We start from the raw sequence: 26248 nt of genomic DNA, 5'->3' as shown, positions 1-26248 counted from the left end.
GCTGCCAAGCAGAAACTCAGTATCACAATAACTATGTCATCCTAGAAGTAGACAGGCAGTTGAGTACAAGTTAACTATTCTCAATAATGAAAGCAAGTTTCAAAACAAAAGAACTCACTGGAATTTCAGAAGGCAAGACATCCCAAACTAGTTCTCTACTTGGTATCTACTGCTTCCTAACATATATTCAACTTTTTGAAAATCAGATTATAAAACACCCAATGTGACTAAATATGTGACTAAAAATCTATTGGCTAAGCACCATTTCCATTGTCTCAGGCTTTTTTTGTTGTTTGTGGTTTTTTTTTTTTTTTTTTTTTTTTTTTTTTGTAACCTCTACACTCAACATGGCACGCAAACTCAAGACCCCAAGATCAAGAGTTGCATGGTCTTCCAACTAAGCCAGCTAGGGGCTTTTAAATCGGAAGCCCTGCCCAGTCCAGAAAAAAGACAGGGTGCTCCAGGCTGAACCAGAAAAAAGATCAAATATGCAACTCTTTTACAGTCATTTCAGGCCCTCAAACACAGAACTCCTGGGAGTTGTGACACTCTGGTTACTCAGAAACCAACAAAGAATGTCAGGTGTAAAGTAAATAAAGTAAACTAATGTCAAGTGTGCTTCTACAAGTATGCTTTCCTTCTTTAAGAACCCTGATTAACAAGATCAAATCTACAAACAACAATGACTCCAAGCAGGAGTAAGATGAAGACCCAAAAAGACAGACTTTAAGGAACACGTAAAATAAATGGGAATAAGTGAGCTTTGCTTAAACAAGATCTGGGCAAAATACCTCCTAGTGTCTTACGTTAAACAGATTATACCGTTTATGTCATTTTAAAAAGCTATTTGCTTCTCACTCAAGCACAGGAGACTAAGATCAGACCTGTCTTTCTCAGCTGTCCACTTAGGGACTGCCATACTAGGCACGTAAAGGGCACTCCAATAACTGCTGAATGAAAAGATGGACAAAACAGAGAAGTCAGTCATTTTAGGAAAAAAAAAAAAAAAACAAACTCTACCTGGCTTTTAGCTGCTGCTCCAATTGAACGATTCTTAGGACCAAAAGAAATGCAAGCCCTAGAAGAAAAAACATTTAAGCATCAAACCTTACTGCAACATTACGTCCAGGCAGGATTACATCACCAGAGCAGGCAAGTTTTCTGAGTGTGAGGTTAAAAAGCCACATTTGTAAAAGCACACAGTAAATCTGATTTTGCCCTCTCCATTGAGTACAACTATCCATGAGAATGGGCGGCATCTGGAGCCCTGTCATTTAGACTTTGAAGCACAAATCTGATGAGATAACCATCTGTCTCACAATACTACCAAGAGGTGGACCAGCCCATCTCCACTATTCTCTTATTCTTCAAGTCTGGGGCTCAAAATGCCAACACAAAGTAATGTACCCCCTTACTAATACATCTTGCCTTTTCAAACAGCTTACAACCTCACCAAGTAGCCTATAAACCTGGAGAACTTCTGTCCACCTATATATAGTAAAAGTTAACTTTAGTAGCAATGATTATACAAACTGTTTACATTTATTACCTCATTAAATTCTCAAGAGTTCCATCTTATCCCTCTCTTATAGGAAAAGAAACTGAGTCCAAAAAGGTGAAGTAAACTTATCCGGGGTCACACAACTTAAAAGCAATGAAGTGAGACTCTAGATCCTTTCTCCATACCTTACACCCTACCTTGGACCCTCTCTATCTGCCCTAGACCCCTAGTTCTTCCAATTTAGAGTTAACTAAGCTCTGGAGTCATATTGCCTTGGTCCAAATCTGACTATATTAAATGACCTATTGAGAATTCTTTTACTTTAATAAACTTACTAGCCCTGTGCAATCTGCCAGGAGGCTGGGCCTTTCTGTGCCTCGGTGGCCCTTTCCACCCTATAGGTTAAGAACCCCTGTGAACCGATCTCCCAGAGCAGTTGAAGGTAGCTGTGCCCTGTAGGAGTATGGCATTGCCTAGGATCTCCTCAGATATGCTCTGAACTCTAAACTCTGCAGGACTACAATGTGCTGGATGTAGCCTCCTAGAAACAAGCTTAGCTTTTCTGCATATATATAACACTAGCCACTAAAATTTCTTTTTAAATGTCCTCATTACTACATAAATATCTCTATCACAGCCCATATTGCCCTTTAGAAAATGCTAATGATAATCTTATCCACTCCATTCACCCTCTCCACTCCAAAAAGGCCTTCTAGCCTAAGCCTAACAATGGTAAACTCACATCTTTTCTAAATGTCACCAGAGCTGAATTTCTAAGGTGTATCACACCAACACCTCAATCCCAACATAATTATAGGGCAACATTATTTATCTTCCATTGTTTCCTGCAGCCCTTTCTTCAAACCTTCATCTCCTCAAAACAAGCACTGGGTCTTACAATAAAAAACATTAATTTTCTCAACTTCATTATATATCCTGTTGAAGGTTAATTTTCCCTTCTACCTGGAGAACTCTGAAGTGGTCTTGCTTGTGATTACCTTCCAAACAAAATCAATAACCAACAAATAAAGCCCAGGTTCCTTAACTGTGGAACTTAAGACCTCTCACCAACCCAACCCCAACCCCATTTTCCACCCGCATCTCAGGCAAAGTGACCCAACACAAGTTAGTCATCCAATCCTTCTGCTTTGCTCATACCACTTTTGCCACCTGCAATGCCTTGGCCCTTCTATATGCATCTCACTCATTCTCCAGAAGCATCACCCACTCTGTCTGTGAATCCTTCCCAATGTCCTTCAAGTAAAACTTAATCTTATTTCTACCTCTTAAAACTTACCAGAATTGGGTTAAAACTTGCTGGACTTTGGGCTATGCAATACAGAACACCTCCACCTCAAAGAATGTCCTATTATACAGAGCTGCCGTAGGTAATGTTCTCGAAGTCAGTTAACATTTTTACCTACTTTTAAAATCTACATCTGCTTTAACAGTAAATATATGGTTTTATTTTGAAATTTAACTTATAAACCTTTAAATATTTGACTAATCAGGAATTTTTCTTGTATGTGGTTTGAGGCAGGGATCTAAAATTTTTGGGGTGCCTGGGTGGCTCAGTCAGTTAAGCGTCCAACTTTGCCTCAGGTCATGATCTCACAGTTTGTGGGTTCAAGCCCCGCATAGGGCTCTATGCTGACAACTCAGAGCCTGGAGCCTGCTTTGGATTCTGTGTCTCCCTCTCTCTCTGCCCCTCCTCTGCTTGTGCTTGGTCTCTCTCTCTCTCTCTCTTTCAAAAATAAATGTTAAAGAAAATTAAAGAAAAAAAACTGTTTTGCACATCTTGAAAAGCTAAATAAAAGTTGGTCTCAGTTCAAATTACAGCTGACCCTTGAACAACAATGGTTTGAACTACAGGTATTTTGTGATACAGTACAGTACTATAAATGTATTTTCTCTTCATTATCTTCTTACTGACAATTCTTTTCTCTAGCTTACTTTGTTCTAAGAATACAGAATATAAGACATATAATGCATAAAATGTGTTGACTGTTTTTCAGTAATGCTGCCAATCAACAGTAGACTATTAATAGTTAAGTTTTTGATTAGTCAAGTTACAAGGAGATTTTTGACTATGCAAAGGATTGTCACCCCTAACCCCTAAAACTGTTCAAGAGTCAGCTGTATTCATCCTTTTTTGGCTCATACATACACACACTACTGTTACAACTTCTTACAGAACAATCAAATGTCACTACTGGAATGTCAATCTTCACCACATGATACAGCACTAACACCTCAAACAAGGCATAACTCCTGCAAGTATGTGGAAAGTCCACATTTTCCTTAGCATATCATAGAAAATCAATATCCTATCACTACAAAGCAAATTACACTCCACAAAGTTCTTTAATAGTAAGCCCATTGCACTAAAGAAAGAAATCCTTAGGTTTTCCACCTTGCCATCAACTTTACTGGTTTGAATACAAGCGCAGTAAGAAGAGTTCAGACTCTAGAATCCGTATAATCATTATGGATCTGTCCAAATCCCTTCTCGGCCGTTCTAGCTGCATGACCTCTCTGCCGCTTAACATCTGAAATTCTATCTGCTCGTCTCCAAAATGGGGAAGTTAGGGCATCAGCTTTAACAGCTGAGGAGAGCAGGAGAAGGTCACGGTGGCAGAAGACGACTCCTTCTCCTACCAAAAGCAAAGACCACTCTGCCGAGAAGTCCCAGGATCATTCTAAAGATAAAGGGGCCACCAAGTAGTCTAGTGAGAATGATCACCGCAGGAATAAAGCTTGGAAGAGATGCAGTGCTTCCATGCTTCCTCTGGTGGCAGCAACACCAGGTCGTGGTCCAGCTCTACCACCAGCACAGGTGTGAGCAGAGGCCCTTGCTCCTCTTTAGCATCTAGCTGCTGGGGAAGTGCCCTGCAGCGTGCCCTGCAGCTCCAGCTCCAGCTCCAGCAGCTCCTCTGGCTCACAGAGTCCTAGGCATCGACACGACAATAGACGGTGCTCCCACTTGAAATCCAAACCACCCAAAAGAGGTGCAAAGGAAAGGAAAAAGCAGAGTCCTTCCCCTAAACCAACCCAAGTGCACATCAGAAGGCTCACTAGGAACGTGAGCATGGACCACATCATGGAGACATTGTCCACCTCTGGGAAAACTTAAATGATTAACGTGCTTGTTTCTACAACCTCTACATCCTTTCTAGGATGCACCCCCATCTGTCTACAGGCTAAGCGTCTATGGAGTCTGAGAATGCAGACGAACGAGGTGTTGGACAAAGGACAAATCAATGGTCAAGAGATCACTGGCACAGCTGTGCTGGCTCCCTGGCCTAGGCCGCCCCCAGGTGATTCAGCCCTCCCAGAAGAATGCAGCCACCCCCGACCATGTGGTGCCAGTCACCCCCACAGATAAAAAGACAGAGTTCCCTGAGGCGCAGGCCTCCCCGTGTGCCAGGGATGTCACTCCCCTCGTGGCTGCTGTGGCCACAGGAGCTGCTCCAGCTCCAACTCCTCCCGATAAATAGGGCCACCGAACCTCTGCGCCGTGACTTCTATCCCATCCACTTCAGTTCTGTCAATTTTCTAAGCAAAACAGGATTGGTAGGGAGGAAAGAAATTCCTTATTCAAGGTTGGCCCAAACAACAGCAACTGAGACATTTCCTCTGACAGCAGAGTTCCAGTTGCAGGAGTATTACTGGTTTGGGGTTGTGCCCATAAAGATGATCTCCAGTTTTGAGGAGCTCATGAGAGAGTCACTTCAGTGGCAAAGCCATCAAGGACAAGCAGGGTAGCAGTGCGGCCCCAGCCTGGGGGTATGATTTTCATATCCACAAATGACGGAGGTCTAATCTGGTGGCCTGGTCATGCCCTTGCTTATTGGTCTGCAGGATCTCTCAGGAAGGAACGCACTTTTGAGCAGCTGCTGTTCCTGCTAGCCTGGCCCTGCTCCCCTGCTCCAGTCCTCTTCCAATGTCTAGGGTCAAACACTCCGTGTTAGTTCCTGAAAATGGTTCTATTTTTACATGTACTCATGCACACACACCCACATCCCAGGTCTGCATTTCTCTCTGAAATTGGTGAACAAGTTGAGAGCCAGCTCTGCAGAGTCATAACTGCACGGACCCCTCTATTGCAGCTGTTATTCATGGGGGGGTCTTTTGCAGGTTACCTTGGCAATATATACAGTACTTTTTGGCTTTTATTATACAGCCAGTACTGTAAATTTTGTTTTTGAGTTTTATAACTTGTAGCATTTGGGGCACTGTGGTGTTTATACTTTACTGTGTACAGTGAAAGGAATGTGTTGAATAAACCTGGGATTAGAATGCAGATCGGAAAAAAAATGAATAAAATGGGGAAAATTACAGCACCTACCTCATACCTGTTACCAAGATTAAATGTGGTGATCCACTTTTAAAGGGCTTATATCAGAGGCTGGTACATTATAAATAATATTAGCTATTATTATAACTCCAGTGAAGCCCTGGTTTGAGTCTCATTTAAAAATATACAAACTAATTTGCTATAAAAGTTCTGCTTCACCTTCTCAAGCTATCCATTAAAATCCAGTCAGCCATCTTCAAAATCATCTACCTAGGAGGAATAAAAAGCCCTACTTCCATTCAAAAAGAACAAATGAATGGGGGTCAATATGCCAAACAGCACAAATCGAAGGATTTTAAAAATAAAAGCTTATGCCAAGTAACCTAATATTCACATGTGAAGAAAGCCCCAAGAGACTAAGTCAAATATTAGGGCCTGTTCGAGAACCTAGTCCACTACTTTCTAATTAGTGTAAGCTTATTGCAGAAAATTAGAAAACAAAGTATGGCAAAGAAAATAAACATCTGTAAATCCACAACCACCATCCCCACCAGGAATGGCCACTATTAGCATTTAATCAAATACTCCTACGGAATTCTAATAAATATAATAGGTCCTAAAAAACACATAAGCTGAAATTCAGTTTGTTTCTCCTCAACACACCATCTGAACAACATTCAGGGGCCGAATCACCCCACTAGGATTTTTACATGGAACAAGGATAGAACAAGCTATTAAAAAGAAACATATCTACCACTCCCCACTCACCAGGAACTTCCAAAATTTGCACAGAGCCTGCACCCAATCTTTATCTATGGCAGGAAGCCTCTCCTTCAGCCGAACAGGTCAAGCTCCCACACCTTTCATATGCCAGGCAGTATACTAAGTAAGCATTCTACACTTGATTTTCCCAGGTACTCAGAGAAAAGAACTATTATGGATCCAATTTTATAAAAGAAGTTAATGAGCCCTGAAACATAACTGGTAAATATCAGCATCTAAGATTCAAAATCAGTACCACCAAGCTCCAAGTCCCATATATATCTGCTTCTCATACTGCCTACCAAAACCCTTAAATTTATTCCCACTTCTAAACCTTCACTTAGACCATCCCAATCCTTTCCTCCATGTCTTTTAATCCTATGTGCTCAAGCCCCTTCCCTGCCTTTCCTCATCACTCCATCCCCCAGGCATGCAACCTCTCCTCTGCATTGATAGCTTAAGTCTGTACTTAATAATCTGTCCACAACTGTTCTTACTCTCTTATGCTATTTACTACTGCTTTATCTCATTCGTGTTTCCACCTAGAATGGTTACACCTCTAGGCAGCAGGAATCTTTATCTTGTACTTCCTCTCTATGCCACACAACTCCAAGTCAATGCTGCTAAAAACAGAGACTTGGCTACTTGACTGACATTACTTTTCCTCCACTCCCAATTACAGGTTGCTTTACATGAAATTAATTCAAATTAAGTTCAAGACTCCCCTGTTCTAATAGTTAAGTCCTAGAAATAATCATCTTTTTTTAGGCCAGAGAATAACATCATTCTCCCCTTCCTGGGTAAGAAACACTACTGACCAAATATTTATGCACATTCTAATGGGATGTTATGAACAGCTGCAATCAACACAGATCCTTAAAAGGCAGTTTCATATTTGTAACAATGTGTAGAACTGCTCAGGATATTAAAACAGCTGTTGCTCTAATTCGCTTTCTTAACCAATATAAGAAAATGAATTTATCACAGAATCCATAATAGTCTTTAGACTATCAAATAATAGATTTAAGCAAAAGCATCATGGAAGAGATTAATCAGACTATCCTCTGCTTACTTATCTATCCTCTGCTACTATCCTTCTATCCTCTGCTACTGCTTATCCTCTTACCCCTGAACTAGGAAGTACCTCCAAAATTAACATCTAACAGACCAAACAGCTCACACTTAAACGATACACTACTCTCAAAGCACATCAAATTCTTTTTCTTAATGTACTTTTTAAAGTTTATTTTTGAAAGAGAAAGAGACAGAGACAGAGACAGAGAAAACTCAAGCAGGGGAGGAGCAGAGAGGAAGGACAGAGGATCCAAAGGAGGCTCTGTGCTGACAGAGAGCCCATACAGGGCTCAAACTCACCATGAGATCATGACCTGAGCAAGATTATGACCTGAGCTGAAGTCGAACAGTCAACCAACTGAGCCACCCAGGCACCCCTTTTCTTTTTTAAGTAAAGTCCATACCCAGTGTGAAGCCCAAAGTGGAGCTTAACCTCATGAGCCTGAGATTAAGACCTGAGCAAGATCAAGAGTCAGACAAGTAACCTACTGAGCTACCCAGGAGCCCCCAACACAGCAAATTCTTGAGGCATTAAGATTTGCACATTAAAAGCTGCAAATTATGAACCCTTAAGGCAAACTTCAATAGCTTCATTTTATTATCCTAACATAATCCACTAATGAACAGGATTAATAAAAAAAATACAAAAAGGTAGTAACAGCAATACTAGAAAATACTTGGCAATATTTACTGTGTCTGGCTTTATCTTAAAAACGTTGCATAGTTTTAACTCATTACAATCCTCACAATTCCAGTGAGAGATATCACTTATCTTCCTGTTACAAATTAATCCTTTATATTTGTGTAAAGTATCCTGGCAGCAGTACTTTAAGCATATACAGCTGACCCCTGAACACAGGTTTGAAATGTGTGGGTCCAGTTATGCATGGATTTTTTGATACAATACAGTGGTATAAATGTATTTCCTCTATGATCTTAGTAAGATTTTCTTTTGCCTAACTTACTTTAAATAGAACATATATACAAAATTAAGTGTTAATCGACCATTTACGTTATCAGTAAGGCTTCTGGTCAACAGTAGGCTACTAGTAGTGAAGTTATTGGAATCTTTTTTGACATACAGATATTCGACTGCACAGAAGTCAGCACCCCTGAACCCCACACTGATATACAGGGTCAATTGCATATTCTATGCCCCAGCAATTTCACATCTGGAACTCTATCCAACAGAAATAGAAGTACAGGAGCGCCTGGGTGGGTCAATTGGTTAAGCGTCTGACTGTTGATTTCAGCTCAGGTCATGATCTGAGGGTGGTTACATTGAGCCCAAAGTCCAGGTCAGCGCAGAACACAAAGACTGCTTGGGATTCTCTCTCCCCTCTCTTTGCCCCTACCCCACTAGCACCCTCTCTCTCTCTCTCTCTCCCTCTCAAAATAAATATTTTTTTTTATAATTACACATTTAAGAAGGTAGATTCCTATCTATGGATGTCTAAAATATATGTGTAGAAATTTTACAAAATATAGTATGATCCTATTTGTTTAAACACACCCACTCCCCTATGTATATTTGCAGAAGTCTGGAAAAAAGGTATACAAGGATATACAACAAATAACAAATAATGAGAAGGACAAGAAACTTTAGCAACATAGTGTTTTTTTGTTACAACAAACATGCATCTTGTTAAGTCAAGAAAAAAAGGGGCGCCTGGGTGGCTCGGTCGGTTAAGCGTCCGACTTCGGCTCAGGTCATGATCTCGCGGTCCGTGAGTTCGAGCCCCGCGTCGGGCTCTGTGCTGACAGCTCAGAGCCTGGAGCCTGTTTCAGATTCTGTGTCTCCCTCTCTCTGACCCTCCCCCGTTCATGCTCTGTCTCTCTCTGTCTCAAAAATAAATAAACATTAAAAAAAAAAAAAAAAAAAAAAAAAAGAAAAAAAGAAAAAAAATGTTTTAATGTAGAAAACCCAATTCAGGGGTGCCTGGGTAGCTCAGTTGGTTAAGTGCTGACTTCGACTCAGGTCATGATCTCACAATTCATGGGTTCGAGCCCCACCTTGGGCTCTGTGCTGACAGCTCAGAGCCTGGAGCCTGTTTCAGATTCTGTGTCTCCCTCTGCCCCTCCCCCACTCGCTCCTCTCTCTCAAAAATAAACATTAAAAAAAAATTTTTTTTTAATTTAGAACCTAATGGCATAAAGTTCCTGTCAAATAGTCTACCCACTTTGTATACAAAATTGTATTTTAGCTCATTAGTGATTCTAAGGAACTATTTTCATGATTTCTGCAATTCAACATAAGAGGGTAAATGGGATAAGCAGTCTGAACTTTAGTTAACAAAATAACTTGCCTTTTCTTTGAATCCAAAAGATCCAAGATCCACCTGCTATAATTAGCTCTACATAACATGCAAAAACAAGAACTTCATAGGAATACTTTCCTCGCACAAGTATCAATTATTGATCTCCCAGTTAACCAGAAAGTACATACTTTCAGCTTTTGCTCTCTCAAAGGCAGCTAATAATAGACAATTTGGTCTCTTCAAATTTCTAATATTTCTAATGTTTTATTAGGAACTAGGGCCACAAAAAGGGTCACATAAACAATTCACACAAAGAAATTATTTCATAAGTAATTCATTTTTCTATCCTATACACTGTTCTTTTTGGAAAGTATAGCCCAATTCTTTCATGTTTGGCACTCCAGTAACATTTTCTTTCCAGAGCTTTAAGGTTGTACCCTTTCTACTGTAATAATCCCACTAAATATAAAAATAAGCTTTTCATCTTATTCCAAAGCCTATGATCAACATCAACTTGGATGCTCCTAATTTAAAACTCCAAAATTTATCTCAAAGCCACCCACACTGCCCCCGCATGATACGACACTAGTGGAGAGCAACATCAACTCCCCCACGGAATAATATTGCAATAACCTAAGTAACACCCTGCTTCTTCTCTTCCCCTTCTCAGATAAATCCATTCTCCACAAAAAAAGGAAACCATACTTTTAAAATTTAAATTCTATCAACTCCTACTGCACCTAAATAAAAACCCTTTAACATGATTTACAAAGTCCTGCCTCACTCCAGTCCATCTATCTCACAACATTCTCTCAAACGGCTCAAGAGGAGTTATGATCTTCTCAGGCAAGTGTACCAAGCTCTTGTAAATGTTTCAGGTCTTCATCACTTGTTCTGGATCAGCTCCTGGATCAGTTCTTCCTTAGACCCACCCACCACCTCCATGTAAATTTCTACTCATCCTCCAGGGCCTAACTTACATTGCACTTCTTTAAGAGTATCTTCCATCCCCACCACACATCCAATTTAAATTAGGTGTCCCCACCCAGGCCTCATCATCATATTCTATACTTTCCTATCTAGACCTTTACCACAGTTAGTAGTGACTTGTTTGTTTAGCATCTGTTTTTTTCCCCATCACCCATGCCCAAGACGGCAGGATCCTATTTATTTGTCCAGAGTACCTCCAGGGCTTAGCACAATAGCTAACACCTGGGGCACCTGGGTGGCTCAGTCGGTTGGGTGTCCGACTTTGGCTCAGGTCATGATCTCACTGCTCATGGGTTCGAGCCCCACGTCAGGTTCTGTGCTGACCGCTTGGAGCCTGAAGCCTGCTTCAGATTCTGTGTCTTCCCCTGTCTCTGCCCCTCCCATGCTCGTGCTCTGTCTCTCAATAATGAATAAATGTTAAAAAACAATTTTTTTTTTTTTAATTTAGAAAGCCTGTATTTGGTGGAAAAGCAAGAGTCTCTTCTGGACAAAAGTTAACTGGATCCTCCAAAACTGATTCCAAATACTGTTACACCTACAATTTGAAATGAGGTAATTCCAAAATAGCCAACTCTCCAAAAATTGCATCTCATTTCCACTATCACATTAAAGCAAACCTACATCATACTCTCTGTGTGCCTGAGACAAAAATCCATTTTTCCATAACTACTATAAAAAAAAAAAAAAAATCAACCTTTCCACTCCCACCTTCTACTTTGGGACACCAAGAAAGAACTTTAAGCTAAGCAAAATCCTAGTTCAAAACGTATGATATCCCTAGAAGTTCCTGGAAAATATAAAATATGGGGAAAACAGATTTAAAAAAAATCACTCAAGGGGTGCCTGGGTGGCTCAGTCTGTTAATCATCCAACTTCGGCTCAGGTCACAATCTCACAGTTTGTGGTTCGAGCCCCGTGTCGGGCTCTGTAGTGACAGTTCAGAGCCTGGAACCTGCTTTGGATTCTGTGTCTCCTTCTCTCTCTGCCCCTCCCTGCTTGCACTCTCTCTCTCACTCTCAAAAATAAACTTTAAAAAAAAATTTTTTTTCAATTGCTCAAAAGTATCTACACAGTATTTTATCATAGTTACATGATGTATCTGGTCACCCATCACCTAGTCTTTGAGGCAAAATTAATTCCAATTTGGAAAGACTAATCTTTTTTCTTTGTTTTTTTATTCTCAATTTCATTAACATACACTATAGTCTTGGCTTCAGGAGTAGAACCCAGGAATTCATCTCTTACACATAACCCAGTGCTCACCCCAAAAAGGGCCCTCCTTAATGCCCATCACCCATTTAACCCATCCCCCCATCCACACCACATCAGCCCTCGGTTTGTTTAATCTTTTTTTTTCTTAAAGCAACCCTTTTCATTCCAAACAATGGAATTCATGGTAAAACTGCTGTAGCTGTTGTCTTTTTTTTTTTAATTAAAAAAAAAAAAAAAGCCTAAGATAACAGTCTGAAAGAAAATTCAGGAACACTATTCGTTCCAATATAGGGAATTCTCCCTGGAGAGAAATCATGTTCAAAACTAGGCAAGAAAGGACCAAAAAGTTAAAAATGTGACTCAGTGCACTATCTTTACAAATGAAGAACACTTGGATCTAGAGAAGACAGTATCAAATAGAAAACTGATGCTTAAATAGTCAAAAACAAAAACTTCAATGCCTTGGGAAGAAAACTACACGGTATCTTTCCTGGAATGACAAATTAAAACATAAAAACCACTGTTAAAAACTGTAAAAATAGGAAGGAGTCTGACAACTAATGAATACAGGATTTCTTTTTGGAGGGATGAAAATGTTTTAAAATTGATTGTGGGGACAACGGCAGTTTTGGGACTACACTAAAAACGATCAAACTGTACACTTTAAGTGAGTTGACTGTACCATACGTGGGTTATATCTCAATAAAGCTGTTATAAACTATCAACAAATCGAGAAAAGGCCATCAAACCACATTTTAGGACCTGGGACGGGTTTTCAGGCAAGTGCCTGGTCTAGATAAAACAAGGGGTAGAAACTGGTCAAGTGGAAGTGTGAGCCCCTGGGCAGCAAAGATCAGACTAGTGGACAGAGCAATCTAGTTTGGCTACCAATCTGCTGAAAGGTGACAAAAGTTAGGGTGAAAAATCGGCCTTGGAACAGAAGCCCTCGAAGGGCCACCTGGCAAATAAGATAACCTAGAAAATAATAGGCTTCTTAAAAGATTTTGTCCCAGAAGAAAACAATGGATTGAAAAGTATCTCTACGGTCAACAAGCAGGCTCTTTAACCAAGGAAAGACCTGAGTGAGTCAGGATTTTTTAGAGCTGTGTCTATACTGGTCCCATAACTTACTATAGATTCTAAAAGTCAAAGTGAACCCCTGAGTCATTCATTAACAATTGCGGCCAACACCCTGGTTGGAATGCATTAACTGTGAAAGTGGAACGCTGTTAGGTGTGGATGCGCACAGAATGAAAGAGAATGACCCAACATAGTTCCATATACTAAAACGAAGTGAAAAACCACTGCGAATGTAGAAGCATCAAAAGACACTGATTTTAAGTACTTTCTGGCGGCTGGCGGCTCCAACCAGAGCCCGAGCCTCTGGTGCCCCGGCTCCCTCTCTTCCGGGTGCTGCCCCGCCCCCACTCACGTGGGATTCTGGCCACTCCATCTTCAGACGGCCGGCAGACACCGGATCCCGTACAATTCAACTAACTTTTATTAGGCGCCTGCTGTTTGCCAAGCTCCGAACTCTGTGGTGGGCTCAAGATACGCTACTACGCCCTGGGCCTGCCTCTGCCCTCTAAAGGAAGAACTCGGTCCACTATACATCCCAAGCCTGCCTCCCCTCCAGGTCCTACCCATACCCTCCGCTGGTACGAGTACCCACTCACAGCCTTCGCTCAACCGGCAGGCCAGTGGAAAAAGGCCTCGCCGCTGGCGCAGACACTCACGGCGAGCCGCGGCCACTGTGACCTGACACCCAGTGGGAGTTCCTTACCCACCGGGGCCTCGGTTCGAAACGGAGGTGATTCCCCGGCCCGCGTTTCCCAAGGCGCGAGGGTCTCCGACCAGAGCAGGCGCTACCTCCCACCCACCCCCTCCCCGTGCACGCGGCCGGACCGGCCCACACTCACGGCGTGCAGCGGTCGCTGTACTCGTTAGCGATCGTCTCGATGCCGCCGGCGCGGGCCACAGCGACGTAGCAGCTCTGGAAGCCCAGGTCTATGCCCACCACCGACATGGCGCCGGCTACAGTTCGGGCTCGAGCCCAGGTCCGGCCAGCGAAACAGGACACGGACCCCGGCGGGGCTGGCGCGTGGAGAGCGAGCCGCGTGGGCCAGGGGATGGGGACTCGCGGGAGACGGGAGGGTGTCCTCGCGAGCGCCTAGATGTGGGAAGGAAGCCGCAGCGGAGAGCGCTGCTCAGGCCGGCTCCGGCTCAGTGGCCGCAGAGGAGGGCGCCGGTAGCGGGGGCGGAGAAGATCTCGAAAGATCTCGTCGCGACGAGAGTGAAGCTGTAGCGCGAGAACTGCGAAGGAAAGGAATGTTCTCGCGAGACACCGGCTCAGACGCCTTTCCTTCTGAGGTTCCGCCCCCAATTGCGACAAGCGGACGTCACGTCCAGGCACGAGAACCTCGGAAGGGACAGAGCGGCGGAAAGATGCTTGGGAAGCCAATTGAGACTGCGCACGGAACCCGCCGCAGCGACTCCCCACGGCGGCAAAGAGCACTGGGGCACCTCCCCTTCCAAAAGAAAGTAGGAGGGCCAGCATAGGGCAAAATACAGAGGAGGCGCCGTTGGTCTACTTCCGCCGTTTTTCTTTATCAAAGAAGCTTCCGGTTGTGGGACGTGTTGCGCCCCCAAATGGGAGCGCAAACTAATCTTCGAAATCCAGAGAGCTCCCCTCGGTGTAGGTCAGTCGATAGAGGACACGGACGCCCTTGAAATGCGGCCCTGAGCAGGGCCTTGGGCAGGGGCTCTGTTGAAGTCCAGGACCGCGCCCTGTCCGGCGAAGGGCAGGAATCTTCTCAGTCCCACCGCGGTGGTTTTTTCGCTCAGCCGTGCCTCACCATTCTGTAGGAACCTACGTGACTTAAATCTTGAAATCTCCAGCACATTCCAAGCACCTGTCCTGAGCTAAATGCGAGGGACACGGATGAATGACACGCTACCTAGGTCCGTTCAGACCAGCTACTAAATGACAGGATTAGTCGAGGCTAAGGAATCTCACTTTAGAGCCCCTCATTTCCGCAGTGTATCAGATTGAGGACGGGAAGCCAGCGTGCCATCGGAAACCAGCCCTGTACAATAAGCATTTCTGATGAATTGATTGAAGAGATCTCAGCAGTGGAATCTGGACCTCCAAGTCTTCAGTAATGTGTTGTGATTTTTTTTGGTCAATATTTATTTCATGTCTTTTCCTTAAGGGTGTTAAGTGTGTAATCTTTCAAACCGCCCCCCCGCAAACCTGACTCCAAAACTGGTCACAAGGATAACCAAAAAAAGTAAAAGGGATGGAAGTGGAAATTGTTATGCACAAAGTGGTGGAGACTAGGACTTTGCAGAAAAGCAAAAGTCTGCTTTCAAGTTGTTAACAAAAACAGCAATAGAGTCTGGGTTGCTGAGAACTACAAGAACTTCTGTATTGTTGGAACCTAGCCTGAGTAGAAGATCTCAATCTCAAAGCTAGAACAATTGGACCATTTAATGAATGAGCCAAGAAGAAAGTACATTTTCTCAAATCTGCACCCCACACACACGCACACCTCAGTCTCCTGGAGCCATGCCCAAAGGCCAGATTGTTTGCCTTTACACTTGCAAATTGCCGCACAGTTCTTACGTTTTGGCTAAACCAAATGGGCTTTGTCTTTAAAAACTAGTACTGTGGGAGCGCCTGGGTGGCTCCCTCGGTTGAGTCCGACTTCGGCTCCCGTCATGGTCTCGCTGCCTGTGGCTTCCAGCCTGGCGTCGGGCTCTGTGTTGACAGCTTGAAACCTGGAGCCTGCTTCGGATTCTGTGTTTCCCTCTCTCTCTGCCCCTTCCCCAGCTCACACTCAGTCTATCTCTCAAAAATAAATGAGCATTAAAAAAAATTTAAAAAATAAAAAGTACTGGGTGCTACCTGGGGTGGGAGGTTGAAGTAGTGGGTAATGGGAGCAGAAGCAGCAAGTTTTTTTTTTTTTTTAAGTTTATTTATTTATTTTGAGAGAGAGAGAGAGAGAGAGCAGGGGAGGGTCAGAGAGGAGAGACAGGATCCCAAGCAGGCTCTGTACTGTCAGCACAGAACCCAATGGCTGGATCCCACAAAAGGTGAGATCATGACCTGAGCCACCCAGGCAGCCCAGAAAGAGCCTTTCAACAAAGAGCAGAGATGAACAGATACTCTACACCCACGTTCATAGCATTATTCACAATAAGCCAAAAGGTGAAAACAAACCAAATAACCACTGATGGAACAATGGATTTTTAACATGGTGTATGCATGCAATGGAATATTATTTAGCCGTAAAAAGGAACAAAACTGTATTACATGTTACAACATGAATGAACTTGAAAAAAACATTATGCCAGGGGCACCTGGGTGGCTCATTCGGTTGAGGATCTGACTTCGGCTCAGGTCATGATCTCACAGTTTGTGGATTTGAGCCCTGCATCGGGCTCCATGCTGACACCTCAGAGCCTGGAGCCTGCTTAAGATTCTGTCTCCCTCTCTCTCTGCCCCTCCCCAACTCGTGCTCTCTCTCAAGAATAAAAATGTTAAACAAAAAAAATTTTTTTAAACATTATGCCAAACGGGGCACCTGGGTGGCGCAGTCGGTTAAGCGTCCGACTTCAGCCAGGTCACGATCTCGCGGTCCGTGAGTTCGAGCCCCGTGTCAGGCTCTGGGCTGATGGCTCGGAGCCTGGAGCCTGTTTCCGATTCTGTGTCTCCCTCTCTCTCTGCCCCTCCCCGTTCATGCTCTTTCTCTCTCTGTCCCAAAAATAAAATAAAAACGTTGAAAAAAATTAAAAAAAAAATAAACATGCCAAAAGAGGTAAATATGAAGCATCCTCACATTATAATTGCCTTTTATGAAGAGAGACTACCTTGGCATTCTTGTCCAGATGATGAAGCTCAATAATTGTTTGTGTTGCTTCTCATATGTATTTATATTGGAATGAATGTTGAAATAACATTCTAGTGAAAATCAAGTTTGGTATGTTTATTTTGAAGTAGTATTGGGGGAGTTGTTGATTTTTTTGCATCTATACCACTGGTACTTTGAATAAAAGCTTTCAGTAGTTGCTTCCTTCATCAGAGAAGAATCCTTGAGACTGGTATACTTACTATTCCCCTGCATTAGAGAACACGTTTTCTAAATGTTGGGTGAAATCTTCATAGTTGTTACTCAGTCAGAATTTGTGTTTAACTCCTATATATCTAAGAACCATTCTGTAGTTTTTTGTGTGTATACTTAAAATACATAGGTAAATGGTTTTCTTCTTTTTTTTTTTAACATTTTCCAAAATAAAAACAGCCCTTTATAACCATGAAAAGTAAAATAGAATAAAAGATATGCCAAGTAAAAGAAGCCAGACAGTAAAGGACAAATTTTGTATGATTCAATTTATATGAGAAAACTAGAGGCTGCATTCAGAAAAACAACTTGAACAATGGAAACCTGCTTAAGGTAAAAGGGCCCACGGTGACCCTGGGCTGAATACAAACATGTCCTTTAGCGGACCCACATCAAAATATCCATAAGCCCTAGTTGACCAATAGGTTACTTATACCCGGGCACAAGTACCAGAAAAGGAAAATTCTACATGTTCTCATGCCTCCTTATCTTCCCATTTTAACTATCGCCCTCCACCCCCACTGCCTTTTGGCAGACAGTCTCTGCTTTGCTGTCCTGCCCACCACTTCCCTTGCAGTGTATTCAATAAACTTCTATCTCCTTTGCTCTGCCTTGGGTGAATTCTTTCACCGACCATGCCACAGGCCTCTTCCTGAGTAGGTTGCCCCACATTTGGTGGCCCCAATCCAATCAGGACACCCCTCAAAAACCAAAATAGGCAAATTCATAGAAACAAAATAGAATAATGGTTAGCAAGGGCTTGTGATGAGGGGGGAAATGGAGAGTTACTGTTTAATGGGTACAAAGTTTCAGTTTGGGATGGTGAAAAGTTCTGTTGATGGATGTAGCCACACAACAATGCAAATATACTTAATGCTACTTTTTGGCATTTGTATATTTGTATACTTTGTATACTTTAAGATGGTTAAAATGTTAGTTTTATGTTTTGTGTATTTTACCACCATAAAAAGTAAAAACAACAAAAAAAGGTTGACCTTGGGGAGGTTGGGTGGCTCACTCAGTTAAGCATCTGACTTTGGCTCAGGTCATGATCTCACAGTTTGTAAGTCTGAGCCCAAGCATCAGGCTCTGTGCTGACAGCTCAGAGCCTGGAGCCTGCCTCAGATTCTGTCTCTCTCTCTCTCTCTCTCTCTCTCTCTCTCTCTCTCTGCCCCTCCCCCACTTGCTATCTCTCAAAAAATGAATAAACCTTTAAAAAAAAATTTTTTTTAAAGGTTGACTTTGACCTTCCTTTTTCTTCTATTTTTCTCCTACCTAGGAGGATATCAGTGACACCAAGAACAGTATTGGCCTTTGTAATGACAAAAAGTCTTCTGCCTGTCTGCTCTGGATTGTAAGCACTGGGCAAACAGAGGCCAGACTGCCATAGGCTGAAGTGATTTTCTACCTAAACTATCACTAGGTCTGGGTTATGGACTGTCTCTGACTTCCTTCCTGTGGGAGACCTCCCCGGGCTTTAACTAAACTGGCAAAAAAGTACTACACCCATAACTTTTTATGTTCCACCTTCATATCTACCTACCTTATTTGCCTTGGCCCTGCTTTCAGTTTAAAATACCATGGGCCCTATCTATCTTTTTAATGATTTGTCCTTCTCAAAATAAAACATAACATCAGTCACAGAGAGTACTCATCCTGCTATAAATAGTTTCCTGGATCATCCAACTTATAGTTCAAGAGGCTATTCTGGGATATTTAAGTAAATGAAGTCAGAAAAAAGGTATTTAAGAATTCCAAAGAATCTAAAATGACAAGTTTCCAAGAATCACAATTGTGAAGGAATGAAGTTGCCAAAACATTTCTTGTTGGAGGCATTGTGGTTGAAGCACAAGTTACTTTGATTCAGCAAAGCATCTTGAGAATTTTAAAAGAAGGAAGTTGTTGCATTCTTTTCTCTGGTACGATGATCAACTTTGGTTCTAAGCAATCAAGAAGATGTTTGTTTTAAATATACAGTGTTCATTAACTGCCCACCATGACACAAGAAGTTCTCAGTTGGGAATTCATCATCTCCCCTGCCAAGTGTCTAACGGAATCCTGTCCTACACTCTGGGGGAGCTTCTGGAATTCTTTCCTTCAGGAGGAACCTACAAGCTCTGATAATGGTATTTTCCAGCCCCCTTTATATCACAGTGAGTGGACCAGTGCCTTAACCAAACCAGTACTCCTTTCTTAAACTCTAAAATTCTAGTAACTCCCTAATAGTGGTAATTACATCATCTCTAGATCCTACACCATGTGCCAGACATTGTGCTGAGTGATTTGGATATCATAATTCAATTAATCTTCATAGTAGATGAATAGAGGCTATTCTGGGATGTTAGGTAGATGGGTAGATCTACCCATTAGGTAGATGTTACTTTCCTGTTTAATAGATGAGAAAACTGAGACCTGAGACCAGGTTAAGGAACTGGTGACACAGCTTTCAAAACTCCTGACATCAACATTGGTCTCCTACAACTATATCACTCTTTTCTTTCAGTACATGTTCTTTGTAAAGTCTTATTAAAGTCAACATGGAAACACAAAAGAGTAAGAAAAAAGATAAAAGAGTAAGAGAAATGATTCAACAAGTATCATTCACTGTTTACATTTTAGAACACATTTCTTCCTTTCAGTATTTTTGTTACATACGATGGTTGAATTGGGTTGTGCCTTTTTAACATTAGGTTAACCAGCCTCTCCCAAACTGTGTTCCATGGGATAGTGTTCCATCAGATAATAGATTAATATTGATAGGGTTTTGGGGTGGTGGGGGTTCAGGGCTGACGGTCAAGAAAGAATTCTTGAAGAAGTCTTTGGTGCAAAAAGGTGATTTTATTATAGCACGGGGACAGGACCCATGGGCAGAAAGAGCTGCATTGGGATGACTGGTTATATACTATGGAGTTGGGGGAGGTAAAAGGCAAAGGGAAGGCCTCCAGAAGGACTTTGATATGCTAAAGAGGACTCCTAAGATCCCTGAGGCCTTGCTATTTTCAAGCTAAGGTGGTTTTTCCTCTAGTAAGGCATTAACATTAGGACAGTAGGGGTTTCCTTGAGAAATGTTATACTCTGTAATTTGTCAATGGACTGCAGGTTATACAGAAATTCAGGGGCGCCTGGGTGGCTCAGTCGGTTGAGCGTCCCGACTTGGGCTCAGGTCATGATCTCACAGTCTGTGAATTCGAGCCCCGCATCGGGCTCTGTGCTGAGAGCTCGGAGCCTGGATCCTGCTTCAGATTCTGTGTCTCCCTCTCTCTCTGCCCCTCCCCCGCTCATGCTCTGTCTCTCCCTGTGTCAAAAATAAATAATAAAATAAAAAAGAAATTCAATGTTACCTGCCATTTCCTTCTTGCCTTTGTTCTCCATATCACTATGTGGGAGGGTGATGTTGGGGATCCAGGAAACTGAGTCTATAGGTTTCTGGAGATAAGGCTATTGATAAGATTACCTTTTTCTTGTAATTTACAGATATTTGTAAACTGATGGAGACTCATGCCCTACATGACTGTGATCTCTATCAATTAACCATTTGTTTTCTTTCCTTTCTTTGTTCTTGGGGAGCCAGGAGTGCCTGAGGAATATCAGACACATCCCACCTGGTTATGGGGGGGTGGGGGGAGGTGGGTGAAAGTGCTAGCTTGTGCTTTGTTCTCAGCGTGCCTTATGCTCCCTCATCAAATATTACCACTTTAAAGACAATGAAAGTCCTATAGAAAATCTGTTTAACTTTGTTTAATCACAAATACAGTATAAATATAAGAAATACTATTTAGGGGCACCTGGGTGGCTCAGTTGGTTAAGCGGCCGACTTCAGCTCAGGTCGTGATCTCGCAGTCCGTGAGCTTGAGCCCCGAATCAGGCTCTGTGCTGACAGCTCAGAGCCTGGAACCTGTTTCAGATTCTGTGCTTCCCTCTCTCTGACCCTCCCCCGTTCATGCTCTGTCTCTCTCTGTCTCAAAAATAAATAAACGTTAAAAAAATTTTTTAATAAAAAAAAAGAAATACTATTTAAAGAATAGTAGAGCACAATTTAGTCTCCTTTTATCCTCAAGAATTTTCCCTTTTTAAAAAAATTTTTGTTATATTATACATAAACAAATTATATATAGTTATATTTTTTAAAGAAAGAAAGAGCAAGCCAGGGAGGGGCAGAGAAGGAGAGAGAAATCCCAAGCAGGCTCCATGCTGCCAGTGCAGAGCCCAACAAGGGGCTCATGAACTGTAAACTCATGAACTCATAGACTCATGAGCTGTAAGACCATGACCTGAGCCAAAACCAAGAGTTGGACGCTCAACTGACTGAGCCACCCAAGCAGCCCCTCAAGCATTTTTCTAATCTTAATGTGCTTTTGATATAAAAACTACCATTAAAATTCACTTGTAAGTCCAAATTGTCTGAAATTTTAGGGTCCTTCCTCACTCTATCAAACCATCTGCTTATATAGTAGCACCATGATCTCATTCCGAAGTCCTTCCCCAAATCCCCACTTTTTTGCCCTTATTTGGTCTGATTACAGTTATTATATGGCTTGCAGTGTCATTATCAATCCCAGTCCTTTCCCTCTGTATAAACTCAAAATGCTGGATGAACTTTGCACAGATTTCTGCAGGCTACACAAGCTGATATGATCATGAAAATTTAACTCCTTTATCTAGATCCCGTAATCAACAGTAATTTTTCTGGCTTGGCTCACAACTTCCTTATCCATTGACTCAAGCCTCTCCTCAACCAGTGCAGATTCAGTCTTCTTCCACTTCTAGTAGCTGACATTCCAGCTCCACCCCAAAGTGCTCCCTGTTGAACTGGTCTGCTGAGAGCAGAAACATGACTCTGACCACACAGCCCAACTGTACGGGGCCTTCCTGTTCCTGAGCATAGAGGGACCCCCCCCCCAAACCCCCACCCCAGGGAGCTATCTTGCCATAGTAAGAGCCACCATCTCATTTCCACAAATTACAAATCTTTCTTAACAAGATCTTTCATTTTAACAATCAAATTCATCAGGACACAGTGTATACTATGCTAGTGTCCCTTCAGCTGAATACAACCCATTTGTCAAGACAGATGCCCTTTGCTTCTTGCACTAAGACTCAGAGAAAATGATTTTTAAAGGCCCTGTGGCCTCTGATAATAATTCACTCTTCAGGTTTCCTGATTTAAGAGGAATCTGGAGCATAGAGTGTGAATACTTATAATTTGATTAAGAATCACTGTTACGGGGCGCCTGGGTGGCTCAGTTGGATAAGTGTCTTACTTGAGCTCAGGTCATGATGTCACGGTTCATGAGTTCAAGCCCCGTGTCAGGCTCTGTGCTGACAGCTCAGAGCCTGGAGCCTGCTTCAGATTCTGTGTCTCCCTCTCTCTACCCTGCCCTCACTTGTGCTCTCTCTCTCTCTCTCTCAAAAGTAAAGAAATAAACATTAAGAAAACTAAAAACAACAACAAAAAAGGAATCACTGTTACTATGAACACCATTAGTTACTAGGAACAAGCTCATGTGGCAGTCTGCCCATACATTGCTTCATAACCAGAGGGGGACCATTTATTTTCTTGTTGACGTGTAGTTAATGTTCCAATGCAATGTGAGTTCAAAATCTAAATATATCACAGGCGATTACAGTTTGACACTAAACGCCAGCAGCGCAAGCCCTAACTCAGAGGAGAATGACTAACATGTTTTCCTGGCGACAGCACAGGCTTCCATCCTATGGTCAAAGGCAGCAGCAGCAGGCTAAAACAAGAGTGGAGATGATATGAGCTCACTAGAAGCATCAGAGTTTCCTTTCCAGATAAGACGAAGACAAGTCTGGGAAAGGTGACCAGAAGAAGCTTCCATTATGGAGATATTATGAAATAAAAAGCATAATAAGGACAATTGTGTATTCTTGAAATACTTTGAAAGAATAAGGTACACACCAGAGAATAGAAATGTGATTAACCAGTCATTCTTCAAACTGGATGACCAGCCCTTTTAGAATACTATTTAGTCCTGAAATACAGCTATATTTTGTGTCATTTCCACTAAAGGCAGAAGTTTATTTTTAAAGAAAGAGCAGTGGCTTAGAGCTTCTTCTCTAAAAGTGAAATGCCCTTCCAAAGTCAAGGGAACACAGTGACAATCTGGCATCCATACATAAATGAACATGAAGTATAACCACGCAAATGAGGGTAAGTTCATGAATGTCTTCACCACCCCCACCCTCCATCTTGGCAGGCAAGTGTGCCCATGCACATGCACCTGTGTACAGAAACACATGTGTACATGGACACACACACACACACACACACACACACACACACAACATTCCACATTTACTCTGACTGCTTAGGTGAGAGTCTTGCCCTAGAATTTTCAATGGAATTTTCTAAAGCATGCAACACATTTTCACTGCAACATTTCAAAGTGGCTGCTATGTGAGAAGCAGGGGTAGCCACATGCTCCTCATCTGTGAAGAGTAGCTGTCTTCACTAAAGGTGTGATTACTGGGTAGCAAATCCATCTTGTCAGAACTGGAATTAAAAGCAAGGACTCAAACAGATATTTGTAGAGCAACCTTTACAGCAAGAGGGAACACAATATAATGAAGCAGTAAAAACTCTGATATTTGTACCAGAAAAGACAAAGATAAACCGAAATAAAAGTCCAGAAACAAACCCATGTATGAAAATTTAGCACAAGACACATGGTATTTCAAACTAGTTGTGAGGAAGGTGATTTGCAGACATTAGCTAACCGTTTGGGACAAAATTTTATTTTATTTTATTTTTTTAAGTGTTTATTTTTGAGAGACAGAGACAGAGACAGAATGTGAGCTGGGAAGGGGCAGAGAGAGGAGGGAGACATAGAATACGAAGCAGGCTCCATGCTCCGAACTGTCAGCACAGAGCTGGTCACGGGACCCGAACCCACAAACCGTGGGATCATGATCTGAGCCAAAGTCAGATGCTCAATTGACTGAGCCACCCATGTGCCCCCAAAATTTTAGATCCCTACCTCAAACCACATATAAGAACAAATTCCTGATAAGTCAAATATTTAAAGGTTTATAAGTTAAATTTCAAAATAAAAACATGTATTTACCAGAAAATAAAGGTGATTATATAACATATACACTTACGCAAACACAGGCGCATATAGTGAACTTTTGTAAGCAGAACACCAAAAGACAAAAACAGTGAAAGCAAAGATAGAAAACACAATGCAAAAAAGACCATAAACAAAAGTAAAGTGAATAAATACAAAATTAAGAAAGGTTACCCAGATTTAGAGATAAGGCCAAAAGATTACTGCTTGCACTTTCAGTAACATTTTAAAACAATGTTTACCGAGCCTACCTAAGGGATCTATGATTCTCTAGAGAAAATGTAACTTTGTTTGACTTGCCATTTTTTGTTGATTAGGGCCCAGACTGTAAAATGAGACATTAACTTAAAAGGAGATTGATAAAGTGCAAATGGTGTTTTGGGGGGGGGGGGGGGGGGTAGGCAAATGATTTCTGTTTAGTGGAAAAGATATCTCCAAAGATAATGCTTTTATTTCCCTGTGGAATAATGACAAGTTTTGTATTTAATTTAGCAATGCGACCTCAGTATTTTTGCCTTCACTTCAGTCTCGTGAGTTCTTCAATGAATCAGCTTTCCGATCCTACTGGTCCCCTCATTTATGAGCTATATATCATTGACACATTTTTAAATTTTCTTTTTTTTTTTTTTAAGATTTTTTTTTTAAATTTTTTTTAACGTTTATTTATTTTTGAGACAGAGAGAGACAGAGCGTGAGCAGGGGAGGGGCAGAGAGAGAGGGAGACACAGAATCTGAAACAGGCTCCAGGCTCTGAGCTGTCAGCAAGCACAGAGCCCGACGCGGGGCTCGAACTCACGAACCATGAGATCATGACCTGAGCCGAAGTCGGACGCTTAACCGACCAAGCCACCCAGGCGCCCCTTAAATTTTCAAAAACTATACTTTGTCCAGAAAAAGCTAAACATAAAACTGCCAAATGATCAAGCAATTCTATTCCTACTTATACACATAAAGGAATTAAAAGCAAGGATATCAAACAGATATTTGTAGAGCAATCTTTATAGCAGTATTATTTACAATAGCAAAATGTGGCAACAAGCCAAGTGTCCATCAACAGGTGAATAGATAAACAAAATATAGGCTATACATATAATGGAATATTATTCAGCCATAAACCAGGGATGAAATGCTGAGACACACTACATTATGAATAAACCTTGAAAGCTTTATGCTAAGGGAAATGACCCAGACACAAAAGAACAAATATTGTCTGATTCCACATATATAGGGTACCTGAAAGAAGCAAATTCACAAAAGTAAAATAGGGACTACCAAGGGCTGTGAAGAGAAGCAAATCCATAATTTTTTTTTAATGTTTATTTATTTATTTTGAAAGAATGTGCGTGTATGAACAAGGGAGGGTCAGAGAGAGAAGGAGAGAGAGAATCCCAAGCAGGTTCCGTGCTGTCAGTGCAGAGCTCCCTTCAGATCCTCTCTCCCTCTCCCTCTGCCCCTCTCTGGCATGCTCTCTCTCTCAAAAATAAATAAACGTTTGTAAAGTAGAGGGAAAGAGAAGGAGTACAATAGACTGTTTTAGATTCTGCAGCCCTATCACCTTGGCTTGAGTACCACTTACACCATAATCGCCTGAGTACATTTAGGCAAGTAGCTTAACAGTCTCTAAGCCTCAGTTTCCTCCCCTGAAAAATGGGGGAAATAATAGGCCCTACCTCATAGGGTTGATGTGATGATTAAACAAGACAGTTAATATAAAATGAGCATTGCTCGGGGCACCTGAGTGGCTCAGTTGGTTAAGAGTTCGACCCTTTTTTTTTTTAAATGCTTTTTAAAAATTTATTTATTTTGAAAGAGGGAGAGGTAGAGAGAGTGAGTGGAGGAGGGGCAGAGAGAGAGGAAGACAGGATCCCAAGCAGGCTTTACACTGTCAGCACAGAGCCTGACACAGGGTTCAAACTCACGAACCATGAGATCATTACCTG

At 42.0% G+C, this 26248-nt stretch overlaps 1 protein-coding gene and 1 pseudogene across 2 annotated transcripts in view; one reads left to right on the top strand and one right to left on the bottom strand.

The window, feature by feature from the left end:
• The window catches only part of HSPA4 (heat shock protein family A (Hsp70) member 4), a 45592-nt gene extending 31217 nt beyond the window's left edge, over positions 1-14375 (bottom strand). The window contains exons 1-2 of one of the 2 annotated variants that reach the window (XM_047864128.1): positions 14014-14375; positions 1021-1078 (exon numbers count right to left, since the gene is read on the bottom strand). In XM_047864128.1, coding sequence (XP_047720084.1) covers positions 1021-1078; positions 14014-14120 — 165 coding nt within the window. In that variant the 5' untranslated portion in view covers positions 14121-14375. The remainder of the gene's footprint in view (positions 1-1020; positions 1079-14013) is intronic. The other variant, XM_047864139.1, reaches the window with a different exon arrangement.
• On the top strand, positions 2863-13856 carry LOC125170657 (RNA-binding protein with serine-rich domain 1-like; annotated as a pseudogene).
• Positions 14376-26248: the final 11873 nt, after the last annotated feature.

This window comes from Prionailurus viverrinus, chromosome A1 (assembly GCF_022837055.1).
Source record: "Prionailurus viverrinus isolate Anna chromosome A1, UM_Priviv_1.0, whole genome shotgun sequence".
Lineage (NCBI taxonomy): Eukaryota > Metazoa > Chordata > Mammalia > Carnivora > Felidae > Prionailurus > Prionailurus viverrinus.
Note: the sequence above shows the minus strand (reverse complement) of the source record. Positions and strands in the feature narration are given on the sequence as shown.